The 25,037-nt window shown below is 32.8% G+C and overlaps 2 protein-coding genes across 2 annotated transcripts; one reads left to right on the forward strand and one right to left on the reverse strand.

Moving 5' to 3' along the window:
- Positions 1-21: 21 nt before the first annotated feature.
- Positions 22-23,540, reverse strand: LOC148166301 (homeobox protein unc-42-like). The gene is made up of 6 exons (XM_088049335.1): positions 23,335-23,540; positions 22,554-23,076; positions 9,938-10,203; positions 5,803-5,979; positions 1,056-1,152; positions 22-817 (listed from the first exon to the last, which is right to left on the reverse strand). Exons 2-6 carry the CDS (start codon positions 22,816-22,818, stop codon positions 711-713), a joined length of 912 nt encoding a protein of 303 aa, XP_087905461.1. The 5' UTR covers positions 22,819-23,076; positions 23,335-23,540; the 3' UTR covers positions 22-710.
- Positions 14,139-14,558, forward strand: LOC148166302 (V-type proton ATPase subunit F-like). Its single transcript, XM_088049217.1, has one exon. It carries the CDS (start codon positions 14,139-14,141, stop codon positions 14,556-14,558), a length of 420 nt encoding a protein of 139 aa, XP_087905343.1.
- Positions 23,541-25,037: the final 1,497 nt, after the last annotated feature.

Raw genomic sequence — 25,037 nt, forward strand, 5'->3', positions numbered from 1 at the left:
ACATACAGTTAGTTTGTCTAAAGTAGGTACAATCACACAAAATGCAATTACAATAAATATGGCACATGTAATGATATACACTAACGGGCAAAAGTAACTGGCACACTTGTCAAAACCAATCTATGGAACTACTAGTAGGTCATTTCAACTAAGTTTTTGAGAAAATGGCGCCCGAGACTCGTCCCAGTTACTTTAGGCCGTCACTGTAACTACAATATCTCTTGTCACATAAGTTTTGCTATAACTTGCTATAAATATCAAAACTCTTGTAACATCGGACTCTATGACATATAATTAGTAAAGAGTATCGAAATATCTGAATACATGTATAAAATAATATCAACCATTCAGATCAAATTTATTTAAAGATATTTAGAAACCTGTGATGCAGAGGACTGTAACAATAAGCTTAAAATATATGTACAAAGAAACTTAACAAACTTGTTTGAATATCGTTCGATAAACTCAATCTTCACGGTTGTACTCACAAACACACAAAATTTACGGTACTCGTCCATCCTCAGACCAAGGAACTTAACATTAGAAGCCTGAATTACCGGCTCGTTGTTCGCTCAAATAAATTTCATAACGAATAAAACTTAGTTACGTGTGTTTTTGTGATGAAATCAACGCAATAATTTCATTTTGCCAGTGTTTGATTAATACATTTGATCGATTCGAGTGCAGTGTCTAGTTCACTGATTCCGTTATTACGTTTGGTATTGTAACATTGGTGCTGCTAAATTCGGATGGTGCGTTGTGTTCATTCTTAGGGCGGATAGACTTTTATTGTACCATTCGTCTTCGGCGCTCATACCTGAAAAGAACGCCAAACTTAGAAATGTGGGGCTGCCAAGGAGAGGTTTAAAAAGCTCGGATTCGCAGGAAATAGCGTCGTTTCCGTTCAGATGCACTAAGATTACGGACGGCGTCTTCAAGATGTTTCATTTCCGATGCGAGATGAAATTTTGGTCAGAGAGTAAAAAGACTTTAATGTTACTGGTTTTTGGGGTAGTGCGAACGAGATCGAGCGGATTTTTTATGAGGGGACTTACTCATTGCATCTTGTCTCATTCCAGCGACTGTTGTCATGTTTGTACCGTGAGACATCGAGAACGATTGGGCCATCCCAGGATACGAACTCGTTGTCATCTGGAAAATACAAAAAATTTAAATTTCGCGCCATTTTAGACCGTCGAATTGAAAAATTCATGTTCACTATTATTAGAATATCGTTTGAACTACTATTTTCGGGTTTTTGTTACTTCGGTTTAACTCCACCCACCTTTTAAGCCAATAGAATTCTACTTGGAAGTCTGATTCACTTTCCAACATGATTTGTTAGAAATAGACCGAAAAATGTTCACACGTTTGAAGACGAAACGTCACTAAAATAATTTTTAAAATTTTGATGTATTGTGTAAATCGAACCTGTGCCACTTCTTGATTCGACAAATTCAAATCGACTTTTGTTTATGTGGGCGGAGTTACACTAAAGTAACAAAAATCCGTCAATAATAGTACAGTGACGGCCAAAAGTAACTGAACAAGTCTAAGAAGCCATTTTCTCTAAAATATAGTTGTGTAAATCGGGATTTTGATTATTAACGAAGTAGGTATTATCATAATTACAGTAGGCTTACAATGACATTAATAAGACAAATGAGCAAATTGACAATGCTTTCTTCCGAGAGTTGAAAATACGTCAATCCTAGGGTGGCGATGGAATTATTGTCTACTTAGTGTTAGTACGTGTTTATAAATGTTTCTAGAATCAAGGGTGGCTATGAAATGTCAAAGAAATTTGCCGATCATTACAAATGTGGGTTTAGATTTGTCAACTAACATTTGCAGTTAACCTCAAACATGAAGCAAAGTAAGTTTTGAGAAATAAACTGTTCTAGTTGTGGTTTAAAACATAAAAATCAAAAACTTGGACACAAAACCGTAACTAAAACGTCATTGAAGTAAGTAACATTATAAATAATTTTCCTGATAGTTATATTCACTATGAAAACAAAGCGTACGACAGGAATTCCATAGCCACGCTTGATGCTAGAAACTTTTTTAAACACCTTGTAGTTCCAATGGAGTCCTATTAGTAGTTCAATAGATTAAGTTTAGCCCGTTTTACAATGATTAAAAGTGTACCAGTTACTTTCGGCCTCCATTGTACTAATAGAACATCCGAACTACTAATAGAAATATACTGTTACACTTTTTTGCCACTGTAGATTAAGTTAAAAATTAATCTTTTGAACTACTAGTAGAGCATCATCAGAACAACTAATATTAAGTAACCATTGTCAATTTATTTGTACGTTTTCTAATGTTATTGATAAGCCTACTTAATAATCATGATGCCTAATTAGTTCAGGTTTAAAATCCCGATTTACACTATTAAGTTTTTCTCAAAATTGTTTCCAAGACTTAACTTAACTAGTAATTTTTGGGCGCCACTGTAGTCTTATTTATATTACAGTCACGACCAACATACAATGGGACATTGTAGAGTGGGTTAAATACTAATCTATTGAACTACTAATCATTAGAACTACTACTATTTAGTAACAATTGTCAATTTTTTTCATTTGTTTAATTAAGGTCATTAATAGACCTACTTAATAATCATTTTGTTTACTTTGTTTTTATTTATTTGAAACCCGGTTTTATACCACTAAATTTTTGAGAAAATGGCGTCGCTATTTTGAAGATTTTTTTCTGAAGATTTTGGTGCTTTTTTGTTATGTTAAAATAAATTAAAGAATACAAATTGAACTACTAACAGTACGTCATTAGAACTACTAATACTGAATAGGAATTGTTATTTTTTCAATTGTTTTATTACGTCTTTGAGAAGTCTCCTTCGTAATTATTATGCCTACTTTGTTCATGTTTAAAATCCTGATTTACACAACTAAATTTTTGAGAAAATAGCGATCAAGACTTGTTTCAGTTAATTTTGAGCGCCAATGTAGTTTTATTTATCTGAAAGTTAGATTACAGTCACATCCAACATGCATTGGATTACATATTATTGTTTACTGTAGACCAAGTTAAAAACTATTCTATTGAAACTACTAATACAACGTCGACAGAACTACTAATATTAGGTAAGGAAGCATTGTCAGTTTTGTCATTTGTTTTAATAACGTGATTGATAGACCAACTTAGTAATTATTAGGTCTTCTTTTTTCATATTTATTTAAAATCCAGATTTACACAACTAAACTTTTAAGAAAATAGCATTCAAAACCAAATTCTTTTTGACTATCACTGTAGAGTTGTTTCCATTGTGATTTGATTACAATCACGACTAAAAGACATTACTACACTTCTTTTGTCAATGTAGAACATGATAAAAACGAATCTATTAAAGTACTAATAGGATGTAATCGGAACTACTAATACTTATTAATTTATTAACTACTTAATAATCATTATGCATACTGATGTCTAAAATCTGGATTTACTCATCTAAACTTTTGAGAAAATACTATGCAAAACAAATTACTTTTGGCCATGACTGTAGAATTGTTTCCATTGAGATTTGAATACAATCACGACCAAAAGACATTACTACACTTCTTTTGTCATTGTAGAATCTGATAAAAACGAATCTATTGAACTACTAATAGAATGTGATCGGATCTACTAATACTAATTGTAAGTAGACATTGCCAATTTTTTATTTATTATTTACTTAATAATTATTATGCCTACTGATGTCTAAAATCCGGAATTAAACAACTAAACTTTTGAGAAAATGTCATTCAAAACCAATAACTTTGGCCATCACTGTAGACTTGTTTCCATTGTGATTTGATTACAATCACGACTAAAAGACATTACTACACTTCTATTGTCAATGTAGAACCTGATAAAAACGAATCTATTGAACTACTAATAGGATGTAATCGGACCTACTAATACTAATTGTAAGTAGACATTGCCAATTTTTTCATTTATTAACTACTTAATAATCATTATGCATACTGCTGTCTAAAATCCGGATTTACACAACTAAACTTTTGAGAAAATGTCATTCAAAACCAATTACTTTTGGCCATCTCTGTAGAATTGTTTCCATTGGTTTTGATTACAATCACGACTAAAAGACATTACAACACTTCTTTTGTCATTGTAGAACCTGGTAAAAACGAATCTATTGAACTACTTATAGGATGTAATCGGAACTACTAATACAAATTGTAAGAAGACATTGCCAATTTTTTTATTTGTTAACTACTTAATAATCATTATGCCTACTCATGTTTAAAATCCGGATTTTCACAACTAATCATTTGAGAAAATGCCATTTATAACCAATTACTTTTGGCCATCACTGTAGAATTGTTTCCGTTGAAATTTGATTATAATCACGACCAAAAGACATTACTACACTTCTTTTGTCATTGTAGAATCTGATAAAAACGAATCTATTAAACTACTAATAGCATGTAATCGGAACTACTAATACTAATTGTAAGTAGACATTGTCAATTTTTTCATTTATTATTTACTTAATAATCATTATGCCTACTGATGTCTAAAATCCGGAATTAAACAACTAAACTTTTGAGAAAATGCCATTCAAAACCAATAACTTTGGCCATCACTGTAGAATTGTTTCCATTGAAATTTGATTACAATCACGACTTAAAGACATTACTACACTTCTTTTGTCATTGTAGAATCTGATAAAAGCGAATCTATTGAACTATTAATAGGATGTAATCGGAACTACTAATACTAATTGTAAGTAGGCATTGCAAATTTTTTCATTTGTTGACTACTTAATAATCATTATGCCTACTCATGCTTAAAATGCGGATTTTTACAACTAAACATTTGAGAAAATTGCTTTCAAAATCAGTTACTTTTGACCATCACTGTAGAATAGTTTCTATTAAAATTAGGTTATAATCACGATCAAAGACATTATTGCATTTCTTTTGTCATTGTAGAACCTGATAAAAACGAATCAATTGAACTACTAATAAGATGTAATCGGAACTACTAATACTAATTGTAAGTAGGCATACTCAATTTTTTCATTTGTTGACTACTTAATAATCAAGTGTAAAATCCGGATTTACACAACTAAACTTTTGAGAAAATAGCATCAAAATTTTGACTCGTTCGGTCATTACCGTAGAGTTGTTTCTATGAGGATTAGATTACAATCACGACCATTCATTGTAAACTTGTTAATTGAACTACTAATAGGACGTAATCAGAGCTACTGATGCTAAGAAGGCGCTTTCATTTGTTTTATCAACGTCATTGATAGGCCTCCTTTGAAAATATTTTCTTTGAATTGCAACCCTTTTGAATGTTTGGAGCCTTTCCGCTTCCAGAGCCGGTAGTGGCGCAGTTTTGTCCGTGAAATGGCTTCCCTCGTCATCTCTTGGTCCCCATCCGGTCTTTTGTGAACCGGCCCATAACACGAATGGTTTTGCGTGCAGACAGCGGCATTTCTCCGGTCTTAATCCGGCCGAGCCGTATCTAATTTGCAGGGGAAATTTATTTGCATATTATTTGATGAGTGGGCCGTCGCTTGCGAGCGCCGCCGCCGTCGGTCTGTGTGGCGTATACGACTACCGTCGCTCGGAGGAAATGCGGTCTTTGCTAAACTAATCATCTAACCTGTTTGACCTCACTTAATTAATTTACCTGCATCGGCTAATCACACACTCCTGGCACCGTTTTCATAATTCAAGGTCGGTTAAGACGGCGGTTTAAGGGATGCACTTTTCGGGGGTTGATATTTCTTTTGTGTATTAATGATTTGTTGCTAACCTGAGGGTATCTGTTGATGGCCGTGGGATGTGGGTAGGGCTGATAACCTCGCGCCGCCCCCGGGTAGATGTTCCGCATCATGGCGCCGTTGCAGCCGGGGAGGACGCTGGGGGCCAACGCTTTCTGTAACTGCTTTTCCTGTTTTCGGTATTTGGCTCGTCGGTTCTGGAACCAGACCTGGAATCAAAAATTTACGGCTGAAATTGGTGGAGGCGCCGGGGAAATTATTCTTTTGTAGTTTCTTTTCTAATGTTATTACTCGCTTTTAGTGATACACGTATGTCTGGCTTTTTGTGGGGCTATTTTAAAATGCACGGAAATCGTCGACAACTCGCTGCAATGCATGAATTTTAATTCAGCGTCGTTTATTTTCTCTCTGAGCTTTTGAAAATGAAAACCGCCTTTCACTGAGTGTTCATTAATATTTTAGTAATTTAATAACAGAAATTGTCGTTAGGCTCTGTCGAATTAAATCCACTTTATTTAGACGCGTTTAACGGGTGTTCGCCAAGTTTCTCCTAGAAATTAAAGTGTATCAGATCGAAATTATACAATATCTTTTACAAATGTCATTATTATGAGTATAAAACTGCAATTATTTCTTGTTACTAAAATTCCGAATTTTATTACAAAATTTCGGAACTTTTAGATTCATATTTCAATCTCTAAAATTTTAAACTTGTAATTTTAGTACTTTTAGCGCTAGAACAATTAAATTTAAGGGTGTTACTACTCTTTATGTGTTTTTTAAAGTGCGCTAACGTACAAAATATAAAAGCAAAAAAAAAACCAAAAATTTGGCGGTTACTCAAACATTCAATCAGCTTAATTCTTGGTCAGTTTTGGATTCTGCGTGAAATTCTGCGTTAACTGAGCTATAATAACGCTAGGCTCCAAAAATAAGCGAGAAATCGACTAAAGAAAGTTGACAGTTTTAGACGCAAATTTTTTTTTAATAAATTAAATTTTTGATTTCCGGAAAATTTAAAAACAAATTCTTAACTAAAAAATTGCGAGAAAAATAATGACAAAAACCGTTACTTTCGATCTGTCGTAGTTTCCGAGATATTTAGCTTCAAACATTAGGAAAAATAAAAAATAACTATCCGAAATTTTGATGGACCGTAACTCAGTTATTTGTTGTCGAAACTAACTTTTAATAGCAGATTTGGAATCTGCGGAAAATTCTGCGTTTACTGATGTAAATAACTTAAGTTAACTCTTAAAAACAAGCGAGATATCGGTATTGGAAGTTTGGCATAGTTTTAGTCATGAGTTTTTGCGAAAATTTGCAAATTGCGACTGTAGACAAATCAAAGAACTATTTATTATGTAAAAAATTGCGAGAAAAACGATGGCGCAAACCGCATCTCAATATCTGAAATAGTTTCCGAGATATCGAGCACGAATTGTTTTGAACCGTCAAAAATTTGGCCCTCTGGCGACAACCCGAAATTTCAAACGGCCATAACTAAGTTATTTGTTGACAAAAATTTAAAAATTATCATGTTTTTGAATTCAGCGTAAAATTCTGCGTAAAATGAGACCCAAATTTGTTGAGTTTGCATAATAAATAATCGAGGTATTGGCCAAAACAGTTTAGAAAACATCATTTTAGGGTGATATTCAATCAATGTGTTCAAAATGAAAACGATGATTAATGGCATTGAATTAAACATTAGTCGAAAGAGGAGCTCGAAATCTATCTACTGGCCAAATTTGAGATCTATCGGACAAATAGTTTACGAGTTATGGCCAAAAATAAAAAAAATGAAAAATTTTCATCGTTTGAGTCGTAATTTTTTTTCGCGAAAAATCGACCATCGAATTTTGGACTTTTGAGAACATTTTCTAACGAAAAATGAGCCGAGAAAAAGAATGGCGCAAACCGCATATCAATAGCTCAAATAGTTTCCGAGATATTTAACTTTAAAAATTACGAAAAATGTGAAAAATTGAAAATCAACTTTCCGAAACTTTGATCGGCCATAACTCAGTTATCTGTTGTCGGATCTGAATTTAAATCCCAGATTTGAAATCTGCGTGAAATTCTGCTTACACTGATGTATAATAACTTAAGTTTAATCTGAAAAATAAGCGAGATATCGATACCAGAAGTTTGGCCATAGTTTTAGTTATGAATTTTTGCGAAAATTTGCAAATTGCGACTTTTGACAAATCAAAGAACTATTTATTATGTAAAAAATTGCGAGAAAAACGATGGCGTAAACCGCATCTCAATATCTGAAATAGTTTCCGAGATATCGAGCACGAATTGTTTCGAACCTTCAAAAATTTGGCCCGCTGGCGACAACCCAAACATTCAAACGGCGATAACTCAGTTATTTGTTGACGAAAATTAAAAATTCACATGTTTTTGGATTCATCGTGACATTCTGCGTTAAATGAGACCCAATTTTGTTGAGTTTGTTTAATAATATAATAAATAAACGAGGCATTGGCCAAAAACTGTTTTGAAAACGTCATTTTAGAGTGATTTTCAATCAATGTTTTCAAAATGAAAACGTCGTTTAATAGCTTTGAATTATACATCAGTCGAAAGAGGAGCTCGAAATCTATCTACTGGCCAAATTTGAGATCCATCGGACAAATAGTTTACAAGCCATGTCCAAAAATAAAAAAAATGAAAAATTTTCATCGTTTGAGTCGGGATTTTTTTTCGCGAAAAATTGACTGTCGAATTTTGGGCTTTTCAGAACATTTTCTAACGTAAAATGAGCCAAGAAAAATAATGACGCAACCGCATCTCAATATCTCAAATAGTTTCCGAGATATTTAACTTTAAAAATTGAGAAAAATGAGAAAAAATGAAAATCAACTTTTCAAAACTTTGATCGGCCATAACTCGGTTATCTGTTGTCGGATCTGAATTTAAATCTCAGATTTAGAATCTGCGGAAAATTCTGCGTACACTGATGTATAATAACTTAAATTTACTACAAAAAATAAGCGAGATATCGATATCTGAAGTTTGGCATAGTGTTAGTCGTGCATTTTTTTTCAAAAGTCAAATTTTTGACGTCAATTAATGTTATTGCCATGGATATAAAATTCTGAGAAGTTTTTTATTCACTTTGTTACTTTTGACATTAAGATTTAAGAAATTTTGGTCATTTTTGGTTGATTTTAACACGAAACAATTTCGATAATTGCCATTTTTTGCCAACATCTGAACGAAACTACGACATATGTACCTAAAAAATAAGGAAAAAGGCACGTCTAACTAAAAGAGAAATTTAAATGAACACCCGATATAACCAAATAAATGACTGGAAATTTCGGATTCAGCGAGTTTTAGTGTCGTCTTGAACCTTGAGGATCTTATTTGCTTCCCTCCTCCTCCCTCTGTTTGTTTTCCTCGCCATCGTGCCACTTGCCCTTTAATAATTGAAAGTCTATAAGACCCCGTATAATTCCTTGTCAATTCCATTGGTGAACGCTGAAAAAGCCAGTCGCCATGTCTCGAATGGTTAAAACAAAAGCGTGTGTTGGAAAGGAGACCCCTGACTGTACCGCGGAAGACGCGAAGCACGTCCCGGTCTCCCTCGATCCCATCAAATGGATCCGTAATGAAGTTAGCCCGCCCCCTGGCGGCGGATGAACCGACCCCTCGCCGCTCCTTCCCTCAAACACGGCTCTCTTTAAGACAGCCTAATGCATATTTTGCGACCTTATCGCCTTCTTTTGTTTGCACTCGGTGTTGGCGTAAGTAGCTGTGGCACCGCCGCCGCCGCCGCCTTTGTCTCGTGTGGGGGACGGCGGCCCACACGACGCGAATTGGAAATTATGGGTGTGGACGACAAATACTCCAGACAATCAATAGGTCAACACCGCTCCTGAGGACTTCTGGTAACATTCTGGTCCTCTGGAAAAACCCAATCCAGGGGCGGCTAATGCATGAGTCACAGCACTCCACTAGGGGGCACTTCATAGTGACAGTTGTGTCTCGAGGGCCCCCCTAGCTTAACGAATACCTAATTCAATCAAAGATCCAGCCGAGTGAGTTTCTCTGTGCAGTCTGTCATCTCGCCAAGTCTTTGATTTCACATAAGGAGAGGGTGCCCGAAACAACTCTAATTCAATTAGGGGGAGCGATTTTAAATCAAGTACTGACCTGTATCCTAGCTTCGTTTAATTTTGTACTCCTAGCTAACTCCTCTCTGCAGTAGATGTCCGGGTAATGGCTCTTCGCGAACGCCGCCTCCAACTCCGCCAGTTGTTCTTGAGTGAAAGTGGTGCGATGTCTTCTTCGAGCTGGAGTCGGACACGAGGCTGTGGTCGGAGTGTGACCGGAATGTTGCGGGCCACCTGGAGAAACCGTCCCCAGACTGTTACTCCCGGTGCTCGCAGGCTCAGGTTTCAACTTCTTGAAAGCTCCGTCTGGAAAAAATGACGTTAGTTTGACGGTTGAACTGTCTAAATTCCGGTAAAAACCGGTACTATTTTTTTATGTGAGAAATTGCGAGAAAAACGATTAATAGTTTTCGATATATTGACCACGAATTGTTTTGAACCTTCAGAAATTTGGCCCTCTGGCGATAAATCCAGAAATTCGAACGGCCATAACTCAGTTATTTGTTGACAAAAATTAAAAATTCTTGCGGCTTTGGATTCAGCGTGACATTCTGCGTAAAATCGGGCTATTTATAATGTAATAACTTGAGACGTGGGTGGTTCGTCTTCACATTGTTACATCGTCTCAAAATCACCTAATAAACCACAACTTCCTGGTTAAAAGTTACTCCACATTTTATCAAATTTTAGAAAAATTTTCTGTCCCCCAAAATTGTTTTTTTAAATTTGTTGTTCTCCTTGTTTCTCTTCAGAGTTTTTCTTAGATTCTCTATCTCTATATTCTGTTTGATTTTCTCAAATTATTATCTTTAGATTCACTTTGCATTTCATAGATTTTTTTATAAATTTATCTTCGATTCCCTTGTTTAATACAATAGTTTCTTTATATTATTTACAGATTTTTTAGATTCTACAAAAAATAATGTTAGTTTCATTTTAGAGATTCGAATCAAAAACAAAAATTTTTCACATTTTTCTAAAAAAATCCTAACTCTGTCAATTTGCGTTCTAGAGCAATAAAATTTGGGGAGGTTACTACTTTTTAACTATTTATTTAATGTACCAAATTGCAAAATTATAGAGCAAAAGACACAAATTTTCGAAATTTTTATTTTCCAGATGCGCCAAAAATCTTCCACATTTTCCAATAAAATTCCTAATTCTGTCAATTTTTGTTCTAGAGCAATGAAATTTGAGGAGGTTACTACATTTTAACTATTTATTAAACGTACCAAATTGCAAAATTATAGAGCAAAAGACACAAATTTTCGAAATTTTTATTTTCCAGATGCGCCAAAAATCTTCCACATTTTCCAATAAAATTCTTAATTCTGTCAATTTTTGTTCTAGAGCAATGAAATTTGAGGAGGTTAATACATTTTAACCATTTATTAAATGTACCAAATTGCAAAATTATAGAGCAATAGACAAAACTTTTAGAAATTTTTATTTTCCAGATGCGCTAAAAATTTATAACATTTTCCAATAAAATGCCTAATTCTGTCAATTTTCGTTCTAGAGCAATGAAATTTGAGGAGGTTACTACATTTTAATTATTTATTAAATGTACTAAATTGCAAAATTATACAGCAAAAGACACAAATTTTCGAAATTTTTATTTTCCAGATGCGCCAAAAATCTTCCACATTTTCCAATAAAATTCCTAATTCTGTCAATTTTTGTTCTAGAGCAATGAAATTTGAGGAGGTTAATACATTTTAACTATTTATTAAATGTACCAAATTGCGAAATTATAGAGCAAAAGACACAAATTTTAGAAATTTTTATTTTCCAGATGCGCCAAAAATCTTCCACATTTTCCAATAAAATTCCTAATTCTGTCAATTTTTGTTCTAGAGCAATAAAATTTGAGGAGGTTAATACATTTTAACTATTTATTAAATGTACCAAATTGCAAAATTATAGAGCAAAAGACACAAATTTTCGAAATTTTTATTTTCCAGATGCGCCAAAAATCTTCCACATTTTCCAATAAAATTCTTAATTCTGTCAATTTTTGTTCTAGAGCAATGAAATTTGAGGAGGTTAATACATTTTAACCATTTATTAAATGTACTAAATTGCAAAATTATAGAGCAATATACAAAACTTTTAGAAATTTTTATTTTCCAGATGCGCTAAAAATTTACAACATTTTCCAATAAAATGCCTAATTCTGTCAATTTTCGTTCTAGAGCAATGAAATTTGAGGAGGTTACTACATTTTAACTATTTATTAAATGTACTAAATTGCAAAATTATAGAGCAATAGACAAAACTTTTAGAAATTTTTATTTTCCAGATGCGCTAAAAATTTACAACATTTTCCAATAAAATGCCTAATTCTGTCAATTTTCGTTCTAGAGCAATGAAATTTGAGGAGGTTACTACATTTTAACTATTTATTAAATGTACCAAATTGCGAAATTATAGAGCAAAAGACACAAATTTTCGAAATTTTTATTTTCCAGATGCGCCAAAAATCTTTTCCAGTAGAATTCCTAATTCTGTCAATTTTAAAATAAGCGAGATATCGATATTAGAATATAAGTTAAAACGCGAGATTTAAAAAATAATGTGTTTTTAATATTTTTCATATTGTTCTCCCACTTCAAAAAATTCGAAAAAATTCCTGAGTGTAAAGGAGTATGGAAGACATTTTCTGACGAGTTTTGAGTTTCCAAGAAGGCTAAAAACAAATAGATTTTAATTTTCTCTCATCCGCCAAAAATCAACTTTTCATTTAAAAATTATGATCATATTGTTTTTTCATGTCTTGGACGTCTAAAAATTAGGAAAAAAATCATCATTGATTAATTTTAAATTTTACTATGAAAATAAAAATAAAATCGAAAAAACAGGTTTTTATAAAAATCTCGCAAGCCGTTTGGGTTAAAGAGCTAAAAATTGAGGTGAATTATTTTTATTCGACACCCAATCGATCCCCTAAGCGTGAGTCAAAAAAGCCACGGGGCAGATTTTACATATTAATCCGGCTATGCCCTTGTTGAGTTTGCCTAATAAATAAACGAAGCATTGGCCAAAAACTGTTTTATAGAGGTCTTTTGGAGTGATTTTCAATCAATGTTTTCAAGGTGAAAACGACGTTTAATACTTTTGTGTTCTACATCAATCGAAAGAGTAGCTAAAAATCTATCAAGAGGTCAAATTTGAAATCGCTCGGACAAAAAGTTTGCGAGTTATGAACAAAAATCCAAAAATTGAAAATTTTTTATCGTTTGAGTTGGATTTTTTTGTGAAAAATTAACTATCGAATTTTGGGCTTTTGGGAACTTTTTCTGACGTAAAATGAGCCGAGAAAATTGATGGGGCAATCGGCAACTTAATATCTCTAACCGTTTTCGAGATTTAGATTTAAAAATTAGGAAAAATTAAGAAAAATGAAAATCAACTATCCGAAAACTTGATCGGTCATAACTCAGTTATTTGTTGTCGGATTTGAATTTAAATTTTAGATTTGAAATATGCGGAAAATTCTGCGTTCACTGATGTATAATAACTCAAGTTTACTCAAAATATAAGCGAGATATCGATATCAGAATTTTGGCATAGTTTTAGTCATCAATTTTTGCGAAAAATTGCAACTTTCTAATTTTGTAAAATCTTAAAACTATTTCTTATGTAAAAAATTACGAGAAAAACGATGGCGCAATCCGCATCTCAATATCTCTAATAGTTTCCGAAAAATTTAACTCTAAAAATTAGAAAAAAATAGGAAAAATAAAAATCAACTTTCTAAATTTTTAATCTCAGATTTAGAATCTGCGAAAATTCTGGGTAAAATAAGATAAATAACGCAAAAAATAAACGAGTTATCGACCTCAGAAATTTGACATAGTTTTAGTCGTGCATTTTTTTTCAAAAGTCAAATTTTTGACGGCAATAAAATTCTAAAAAAAATTGAGTTTTTTATTTATTTTGTTACTTTTAACGCAAAAACATTGAGATTTAGGGAATTTTGGTAATTTTTGGTTGATTTTAACATGTAACAATTTCGATAATTAACATTTTTTGACAACATCTGAACAAAACTACGACATATGTATCTTAAAATGACAAAAGAGACGTGCCTAACTAAAGGAGAAATTTAAATGAACACCCGATATAACCAAATTAAGGACTAAAAGTTTCGGATTCAGCGTCGGTTTTAGTGTCTTGAAAGCTCCGTCTGGAAAACATGACGTTAGTTTGACGTTTAAACTGTCAAAATCCGCGATGCGATGGCCGAAAAACCGGAAAAGGGAAAACGCCGCTCATCGCAAACTTCCATCGCCCCGCGCTTTATCGTGAAGGGACAACTCTTCGCCATCATCGCCGACGAGGATCTCTGCGTGGGGTTTCTCTTCGTGGGCATCGGAGACGTGCATGCTCAGCGCGGCGCGAATTACTTCATCGTGACCAAGAACACCACACCTAAGGAGATAGAGACGCAGTTCTTGAAGTTTTTGAAGAGGTCGGACATTGCCATAATTCTGATCAGTCAGAATGTGGCGGAAATGATCAGAAAGGTGGTGGACGCTCATGATATTCCACTTCCTGCAGTTCTTGAGATTCCTTCACGAGACCATCCGTACGACACGGAGAAGGATTCGATTTTCAGACGTGCCCGGAAATTGATGCACAGTGATCCCGATGAATAAATTTTACACAAAGTGGATGTTGTCATTTTTGAGTTTGGGGGTAAAAAGGGGACAAATTGAGGAACATGTTGAAAGTGGTAAAGTGCCTAAATTTTATTACGGTGGCTTTAACACCACCAAAACTACAAGTTTCTATTTGCAAATAGGGAAATTTTTGCATCATCTTGCTCTTTTGGAAAGTTCCTAAACATGTTAAAACAGGTAAATTTTCAGGAGGTGGTGATAAACAAGTTCAAACTAGTAAAATCGCCAAATTTTCTTGTCACAGTGGGAAAACTACCAGAATTACAAATTTTTATTTAAAAAAAATGAAAATTTTTAGTTCGTTTGGCAAATAAAAATTTCTAAAATCTGTTTCCTTTAGTCTACAACTTTGTAATTTGGACGATGTTATAAACGTGTTCAAACTAGTAAAATCCTTAAATTTTATTTCCCTAGCGTAAAAATTACCAAAATTACAAATTTTAATTTAAAAAAAATGGGAAAAAATGGGAATTTTTAGTTCCTTTGGAAAATAAAAAATTCTAAAATCTGTTTCCTATGGTCTACAACTTTGTAATTTGGAGGAAGTTATAAACATGTTCAAAATAATAAATTTCCTAAATTTTATTGCCACTGCGTAAAAATTACCAGAGTTACACATTTTTATTTAAAAAAAAGAGGAAATTTTTAGTTCGTTTGGAAAATAAAAATTTCTAAAATTTCTCTCCTTTGGTCTACAACTTTGTAATTTGGAGAAAGTCATAAACGTGTTTAAACTAGTAAAATCCCTAAATTTCGTTGCCACAGCGTCAAAATTACCAGAGTAACAAATTTTTATTTAAAAAAAATACGAATTTTTAGTTCGTTTGGGAAATAAAAATTTCTAAAGTCTGTTTCCTTTAGTCTACAACTTTGTAATTTGAACGATGTTATAAACGTGTTTAAACTAGTAAAATCCTTAAATTTTATTTCCCGGGCGTAAAAATTACCAGAGTTACACATTTTTATTTAAAAAAAAGAGGACATTTTTAGTTCGTTTGGAAAATACAAATTTCTAAAATTTCTCTCCTTTGGTCTACAACTTTGTAATTTGGAGAAAGTCATAAACGTGTTTAAACTAGTAAAATCCCTAAATTTCGTTGCCACAGCGTCAAAATTACCAGAATAACAAATTTTTATTTAAAAAAAATACGAATTTTTAGTTTGTTTGGGAAATAAAAATTTCTAAAATCTGTTTCCTTTAGTCTACAACTTTGTAATTTGGACGATGTTATAAACGTGTTTAAACTAGTAAAATCCTTAAATTTTATTTCCCTAGCGTAAAAATTACCAAAATTACAAATTTTTATTTAAAAAAAAATGGGAATTTTTAGTTCCTTTGGAAAATAAAAAACTCTAAAATCTGTTTCCTATGGTCTACAACTTTGTAATTTGGAGGAAGTCATAAACATGTTCAAAATAATAAATTTCCTAAATTTTATTGCCACTGCGTAAAAATTACCAGAGTTACACATTTTTATTTAAAAAAAAAGAGGAAATTTTTAGTTTGTTTGGAAAATAAAAATTTCTAAAATTTCTCTCCTTTGGTCTACAACTTTGTAATTTGGAGAAAGTCATAAACGTGTTTAAACTAGTAAAATCCCTAAATTTCGTTGCCACAGCATCAAAATTACCAGAGTAACAAATTTTTATTTAAAAAAATACGAATTTTTGGTTCGTTTGGGAAATAAAAATTTCTAAAATCTGTTTCCTTTAGTCTACAACTTTGTAATTTGGACGATGTTATAAACGTGTTTAAACTAGTAAAATCCTTAAATTTTATTTCCCTAGCGTAAAAATTACCAAAATTACAAATTTTTATTTAAAAGAAAATGGGAATTTTTAGTTCCTTTGGAAAATAAAAAACTCTAAAATCTGTTTCCTATGGTCTACAACTTTGTAATTTGGAGGAAGTTATAAACATGTTCAAAATAATAAATTTCCTAAATTTTATTGCGACTGCGTAAAAATTACCAGAGTTACACATTTTTATTTAAAAAAAAAGAGGAAATTTTTAGTTCGTTTGGAAAATAAAAATTTCTAAAATTTCTCTCCTTTGGTCTACAATTTTGTAATTTGGAGAAAGTCATAAACGTGTTAAAACTAGTAAAATCCCTAAATTTCGTTGCCACAGCATCAAAATTACCAGAGTAACAAATTTTTATTTAAAAAAATACGAATTTTTAGTTCGTTTGGGAAATAAAAATTTCTAAAATCTGTTTCCTTTAGTCTACAACTTTGTAATTTGGACGATGTTATAAACGTGTTCAAACTATTAAAATCCTTAAATTTTATTTCCCGGGCGTAAAAATTACCAGAGTTACACATTTTTATTTAAAAAAAAGAGGATATTTTTAGTTCGTTTGGAAAATACAAATTTCTAAAATTTCTCTCCTTTGGTCTACAACTTTGTAATTTGGAGAAAGTCATAAACGTGTTTAAACTAGTAAAATCCCTAAATTTCGTTGCCACAGCGTCAAAATTACCAGAGTAACAAATTTTTATTTAAAAAAATACGAATTTTTAGTTTGTTTGGGAAATAAAAATTTCTAAAATCTGTTTCCTTTAGTCTACAACTTTGTAATTTGGACTATGTTATAAACGTGTTTAAACTAGTAAAATCCTTAAATTTTATTTCCCTAGCGTAAAAATTACCAAAATCACAAATTTTTATTTAAAAAAAAATGAGAATTTTTAGTTCCTTTGGAAAATAAAAAATTCTAAAATCTGTTTCCTATGGTCTACAACTTTGTAATTTGGAGGAAGTCATAAACATGTTCAAAATAGTAAATTTCCTAAATTTTATTGCCACTGCGTAAAAATTACCAGAGTTACACATTTTTATTTAAAAAAAAGAGGAAATTTTTAGTTCGTTTGGAAAATAAAAATTTCTAAAATTTCTCTCCTTTGGTCTACAACTTTGTAATTTAAAGGAAGTCATAAACGTGGTCAAACTAGTAAATTCCCCAAATTTTGTTGCCGGAGCGTCAAAATTACCAGAGTTACAAATCTTTATTTAAAAAAAATGAGAATTTTTAGTTCGTTCGGAAAATAAAAATTTCTAAAATTTGTCTTCTTTGATTAACAACTTTGTATTTTGGAGGAAATCATAAACGTGTTTAAGCTAGTAAAATCCCTAAATTTCGTTGCTACAGCGTCAAAATTACTAGAGTTACAAATTTTTATTTAAAAAAAAGGAAATTCTTAGTTTGTGTGGAAAATAAAAATTCCCAAAAATTGTTTTTTTTTCGGTTTACAACTTTCTAATTTAGAGGAGGTGATAAACATGTTCAAAATAGTATATTTCCTAAATTTTATTGCCACTGCGTAAAAATTACCAGAGTTACAAATTTTTATTTAAAAAAAAAGAGGAAATTTTTAGTTCGTTTGGAAAATAAAAATTTCCAAAAACTGTCTTCTGTGGTCTACAACTGTGTAATTTGGAGGAAGTGATAAGCATGTTCAAACTAGTAAAATCCTCAAATTTCATTCCCACAGCTCGAAAATTACCAAAGTTTCAAATTTTTATTTAAAAAAAATAGGAATTACATATTAGTTCGTTTCCAAAATAAAAATTTCTAAAAACTGTCGCTTTTAGTCTACAAATTTTTAATTTGGGAGAGGTGATAAACAAGTTCAAACTAATAAAATCTCTAAATTTCATTGTTATAGCGTAAAAATTACCAGAATTACAAATTTTTATTTAGAAAAATGTGAATTTTTAGTTGGTTTGCAAAATAAAAATTTCTAAAAACTGTCTCCTATGGTCTACTACTTTGTAATTTGGAGGAGGTGATAAGCATGTTCAAACTAGTAAAATCCCCAAATTTCATTCCCACAGCTCGAAAATTACCAAAGTTTCAAATTTGTATTTAAAAAATTTCTAAAAATTTTCTTTTAGAAGATCCAAATTGAAATAAAATTGGTACGACCGGAACCGGATGCACAATGCCCCGCCAAACATATCGCACTCAAAGTGATGTTATAATTCCCGAGTTTTGAGGCAAAGAAGTGAAGCTCACAAAGCTCGTGTTGTTGCCATTTACTTAATTTTGCTGCTAAGTGCTAAATGGCTTTAGGTGGGTAGTTGTGGGTGTGTTAGAGCCAAGTTCGCGTTTGAATCAAAGCAGATTCATATCAGGACTATGCAATCCATTACTGTGATAATTATGCATGCAGTTGAAGCTTCGATTAACGAACAAAGTACGTGCTTATTTCTAGCTTAAGAGCTGCGCTCACCACCGCTCCTTTGCCGTTAATCCTCGTCGCGTAATCAGCCGGTATAAAGTGGTAAAGTGGTCGTCGAATTATGTAAATATTTGAAAACGGCGTCGGGCCGAGAGGCGCCGTTAAGCGAGTGTATGGGTCTCGAGCGTTGAGTAACTACATTCAGTTGGGAGTAATAAGATTGTGTGAGATTCTTTGTGGCGCGCGCCGGTGTCAGTAATTGTAATTAGGTTGGTACTAACTGCATTAATAAACAGTAATGAATTCAATAAGGTTTAGTTGCCGCCGACGCCGTTTGCCGCCGTTTGTCGCCACAGACACCTGTGTCATCTTCGACCACAATCGGCAGCAGATGCACTTTTTTCATGTTGGTACGCCTTCATCGAGCGAGGGGTTTCCCCGTCACAATGCGACAAATTGAGTGTAAACCGGCGACCGAGCCATCGCCATTGTCCAACTGCATATGTTATGGCCCTAAGAGGAGTAAATTGACACTTCATTAGAACACCCTGAGCGCCCATTATAAGCCCATATGTACACACAACTTACACCGACCCCCGTCTCGTTTGATTTAACACAATGCAGATTAGAGACGAAGAAAGATTTTGGTTTGTGACAGGTGCGATTGTGCTACGCTGCTAATAATTATCTTCAGCTGCTTTGTGATGATTTTCACTGCAAATAGACAATTTCTCTGGCAATTAATTTAAAATTCATTGTTGCCACTTGTTTACGTTGAAAGGAGTTTCGTACTTTGTGAAATAAATTTGCTTCAGACTGACACTTTAATTAATAGGTTTTACTGAGATAAAGATGAGGTAAAAGTTTCAAAGAATTTCCTAACTTTTTCAATTGCCAGGATTTTGCGAGTTTACTTCATTAAATCCATTTATGTGGGTTACATTTTTGATCACGGGTTGCTTTGGAAAAGACGTGCGGCGCACTGTAAACAACCTGTCAACTCATAAATGTCAATTTTCAACTATGCATAACTGCCTATTGTTTAATTAAACATTTTTAAACAGAAAAATCTATTTTTTACGTAAAATAACCTCGACGCTTTTACAGTTTTCTGTAATTAATAATGTTTTGTCAGTTTTCCAAAACAAGCTTGATCTAAAACATTTTGTATCATACAAAAATAAGTAAACAAATAAATAAAAATAATTTTTGTTTTATTTATTATTACGTCAAATTCGTTCAAAATTCGTACAATTGAGGACCAAAAAGCACTGAAAATTTTGCCACTGTAAATTGTGCTGCAAAAGTCAAATCTTTTTGACTTAATTGCACAAATGTCAAAAATTTCTTATTTTCACAAATACAAAAACCTAATTTATAATATAGATGTATGTTAAAAGTGCTAACCTTGAAGATAATCTACAGCCGAAGGCAAAAAATTTTGGGTGTCAAATTGACACTTATCGGTTTTGTTGTGTACAACCGACAACTGTAATTTTTTGTTCGCGTCTGTAGTCATTGTCAAAGTTTTTTGTCTTTTTTCATTTTAAAATGAAGTTTCAATTTAGGAACATTTTACTAAAAAAGTTAAGTTGGTATTACGTCAGAAAAACATCATTCAATTGTCATTCTGCCAACAAACGAAGGTAATTATTGAATCATGTCGACGTTTTGACAGGAGTACCAACTCACCAAACCGGAAACTATAAAAAATAATGTTTTAATGACACTTTTGCCGCGTCGAAAAACAACTATTTTGTTTTTCCTGCAGACGATTTTTTCTAGGCGCTAAATTTAAAATGCAGCTCTGTGATTGGTTATTCAGCGGTCCTATTTACACAATGCTGATTTTTAAAACAAATTTAACACCCGATGAAGGTTCGAAGGTTTAAAAATTATTACATAATGAGCGAAATGTAAGAAAAAATCTAGTCGTAGCTAACCCCATTCCAGCAGTTTCGACGTATAAAAAGTTAGTATTTGAGAGATTTGACAGTTTCCGAACAAGAAGACGACATACGTTCAAAGTGCATAGCCTGCTTAAAATATAAATTTAATTCAACTTTAGAATAAATTACCCGATTTCTTTGGTGTTAAAATTACGCAATTTTCTCATTCAAAAAATAAAAATTTGTAAAATCAGCCGCTTCTGCTCTAAAATTTTGAAATTTTGAACAGTTACTAACAAAATTTACATGAGTAACCTCCCCAAATTTGATAGCTTTGGGGGTAAAATTACAAAAATTACAACCCTAAATATCAATGTATTGCAGTTTTCTAAACAACGAAAAATTAATTTTTTTTAAAATTGGTTGGTTTTGTCCTAAAATTTTAAAATTTTGTACAGTTACTAACAAAATTAAAATTAGTTACCTCCCTAAATTTGATTGCCGAAGCGCTAAAATTGTCAAAGTTACATTTTTAAATATATTTTTTTAGTTTCTAAATTATCACAAAATGAAAAAATTAAATTTTAGTGGCTCTAATTGATGTATAATTTTAAAATTTGGTACGCTTAATAGACAAGTATGGAGTAACAACCTCCTCAAATTTGATAACTTTGTCGTTAAAATTACTAGAATTACAGCCCTTAACAAAAATGTATTTCAATTTTCTATTCATAGTAAAAGCAAAAATTTCTAAAATTAATCGGTTTGGTTTTAAAATTTTGAAATTTTGTATAGTTAATAATTAAGTCTATATTAGTAACCTCCCCAAATTGTATACTTCTGATATTAAAATTACTAAATTTAAAACCTTTAATAAAAATTTATTGAAGTTTTTCATTCGTTCAAAAAATTTATTTTTTTAAAATTAGTTTAATTTGTTTTAAAATTTTGAAATTTGGTACATTTAATAAACGAGTATAAGGTAACAACCTCTCCAAATTTGATAGCTCTGGCGTTAAAATTACTAGAGTTACAACCATAAATAATAATGTATTGCAGTTTAAAATACATTCAAAAAGTAAAAATTTATAAAATTGGTCGGTTTTGCCTTAGAATTTTGAAATTTTGTACAGTACTAACTAAAAATTAATTACCTCTTTAAATTTTATTGCCGTGTCGTTATAATTACTAAAGTTACTTCCCTTAACATTTTTTTTTTATTTTTTGATTTATTACAAAATAAAAAAAATCAAATTTTATTTTTTTTAGATTATGCATATTTTGAAATTTTGAACAGTTAATAATTAGGTTTAGGTTAGTAACCTTCTCAAATTTGATAGCTCTGGCGTTAAAATTACTAGATTTACAACACGTAACATCAATTTATTGCAATTTTTTGGTTTATTTTTTATTTTTAGAATGTATTTTTTTTATTTGTTTAATTTGACATAGTCTAAATTACTAACTTCTTTATATTTTATTCCAGTAGCGTTAAAATGATCAGAGCTTTAAATACGATTTCTAAAAAGCAAATTTCTAATTCTATAAATCGTTGTGATTTAAAAATCAGAAAGAACCAAAAAATGTAAAATTCCACCAAACTTTGTGAAAAAATCCTTTCAAGTTTAACAATTTAAAAATAAATTTGGTTTTGCTCACAAATGGTGGCTGCGCCGCACCTCGCCAATTTAAAATAATCCTCGTAATGCATTCCAACAATTTTGCCTAGTTATGTAAATCCAAAATAATATGTCCCAACTTCTTGCAAATTATAACCCCATTTGCCCTGATTGTTGATAGAATCACCCCTAAAATCACGAATCCAGCTAGAACCCTTAATCCCATTTGCGTTTATCCTCTCACCGCCGCTTTATGAATTATGAATCACAGTCCTTACCTGTATGATCCGTGATGGACCTCGGCGCCGCCGGCGGCGTGTGTGCCGGCGTATGCGGGTGGTGCTCATGAGAGTGCGGTAAACCACCATAAATTGCGCTGAAATCCTCCGCCGACGATCCACTAGTATTGCACTTCCTAGGTGTACCTTTATCACCATTACTACTACTCGAACTCATCAAATGCCCGTGATGTTCTTCCAGTAGTCCCCCGACACCCAACAAGTTCCCAACACCCACCAAGTTGGGTCTGAGCTCCTCCATCATGGACTTGGATTGCGGACACGCGTTGAAGTTCAACTGCCTGCTGAAGATGGCAGGGAAGATGTTGAATTGTTGGTGAGAGATGTCGTCGGAGGATGAAGTTGGTGCTGAGGGGGCCGGCGAACTGCCTAGTGCCCCCAGGCAAGACGAAACGCCTTTGAAATCCAACTTGGTGGTTGTTCAGACTTGGGGGGATTTCGCGGGCATTTGGGGGGTAAAAACCGAGCGAGGTTTACTGGGGAGACGCTCCAGACCCGCGATCTGAAAATTGAAAAAAAAATTGTAAAATGGTGGATGCGCCGGGGAAAAAACATTTTAGCGTAAAAAGGTTAAAACTACAACTTAATTTAGGAAGTTAGTTTGTTTCTAAACGAATTAGGAGCCTGGGAGGTTTAATTAAGGAAATTAAAAAACAAATTAGAGGTGATTTGAAAAAATAGATTTTGTGGGCCCGGCACTACTGTCTTGGGGCCCCCAAAGGGGTGTATTTCAACTAAATTAGGTTATTAAAGTACCTACCAGTTATAAATAAGCCGGTCCTGTAAATCCTCCCGTTGTCCCACATCCACTCAAACAAAACACTAGCTCTCACTCAATCACAAACAATTGACTACGCGTTGATATTGTTAATATCTGTGACTGATTTAATTAAATTTTGGAGCTGAGTTAACTGGGATCCAAATATGACTAGCTTATGCCTAAGCCAAACACCAAGTGAATATAACAACATTAAATTGTGATAGCCTTGTTCTGTTATCAGAGACTTGCTCTACGAACGATCTCCGACACCCCGGACTCTCCCCATCTCTCTTTTATTCGTACTAAAACGCAGTAAAGCTCCCGCGCCGTTTGTCCACGCGAGCTTAATCTCGAAAGCTCCGTGGATACTTAGAACCGACGAATAGTAAACGTCGCGTGCGAGATTTCCCGTCGTGATTGGTCTAGTTGGGGTAGAGATACCATGGCAACACCAATCGGGTTGGAGATGCAGCAAAATGGTGGAATATATGTCCCGAGGCAGTTGTTCGATTTTTATATTTTGACACAGAGCTTTCGTCGTTTTTCATATAGAAAAGTGTTGTGTTCTCTGCGAATGCTTGACGGGATGAGAGTCTAGGAGCGGGAATGTACGTAATGCTGCCGGCGATGGATAATAAGCCTTATTTATAAAGGGATGATTCAATTTTATTGCGAATTTAGATGGTAAATAAATGGTGGGCTATTGCAGCAGAAGCTGGAGTTTTGTGGGATTATGGATGCCAGAGCACGTCTAGTGCAACCTACAATTTCATTATAAATGCATTGCTATTTGTATTATTACACAACTAGGATTACTTTAACTTGTTTAGGGCGGTAATGAGCTTTTTATGTTGGAATCAACAACTTAAACGCGATAATGACATTCAGTCGCTAAATTTTTAAACAAACAGTTGCGGTTAATACATTTTTTGTATTTTGGAGGAATTTAAGGGCGGTAGATCAAAGCAATGAGAAATATTTAAGTGAAAATTGGCTCCCTCAATTTTATTACGTGGAAATTAAATTGCAATTTAGGATGATACGCCACTGTTTTTGTCAGAATTTACTAGAAACACGAAATAATAAAGTTTCATTTTTAAATGGCTCAATTTCGTAGTTAGGAGAGTATCGAGCCACAAATCTAGGGCAGTTCAATAAATTTCTCGTTTGCAACTGTATGCTGTGTTTGCGGTAAATATGCTTAAAATTCTATCGATTTTGAAGTTTTAGTAGTTTCAAAATTATACATTTTTATATCGTGTTTTTTTTCATAAAATTTTCAATCTCAGTCGGGTTTGATATAAAATTTCGTGTCGTTACTAACACCACCGCAGCAGTTTTGGCGTATAAAAATTAATTAATTGAGGGATTTGACAGTTTCCGGACGAGAAGCCGACATACGTTCAAAATCCCTATAGATCACTTCATATTTTGTTAGAAATTATCTTTTAATTTGGTTATTTATTGACGTAAAAATTAAAGCAGTTTTGGATTCTGCGTGAAATGAGCTTCAATAGTTTAGGTTTGCTTTATAAATAAGCAGAGATGTCTGAATTAGAGACCGTAAAACTTCTAAATTGAAAAAATAAAAATTCTGAATTCGAACTATCTAAAATCGATTTCTAAGGTAAAAAATTGCAAAAAGTCGATTCCAAAAAGGGTTGTTTGATATTGCCATAATTCCAGAGATATCGAGCAAAATC

Source organism: Gnatocerus cornutus, unplaced genomic scaffold, assembly GCF_029298725.1.
Source record: "Gnatocerus cornutus isolate USDA-ARS CGAHR unplaced genomic scaffold, icGnaCorn1.1 ctg00000023.1, whole genome shotgun sequence".
Classification (NCBI taxonomy): domain Eukaryota; kingdom Metazoa; phylum Arthropoda; class Insecta; order Coleoptera; family Tenebrionidae; genus Gnatocerus; species Gnatocerus cornutus.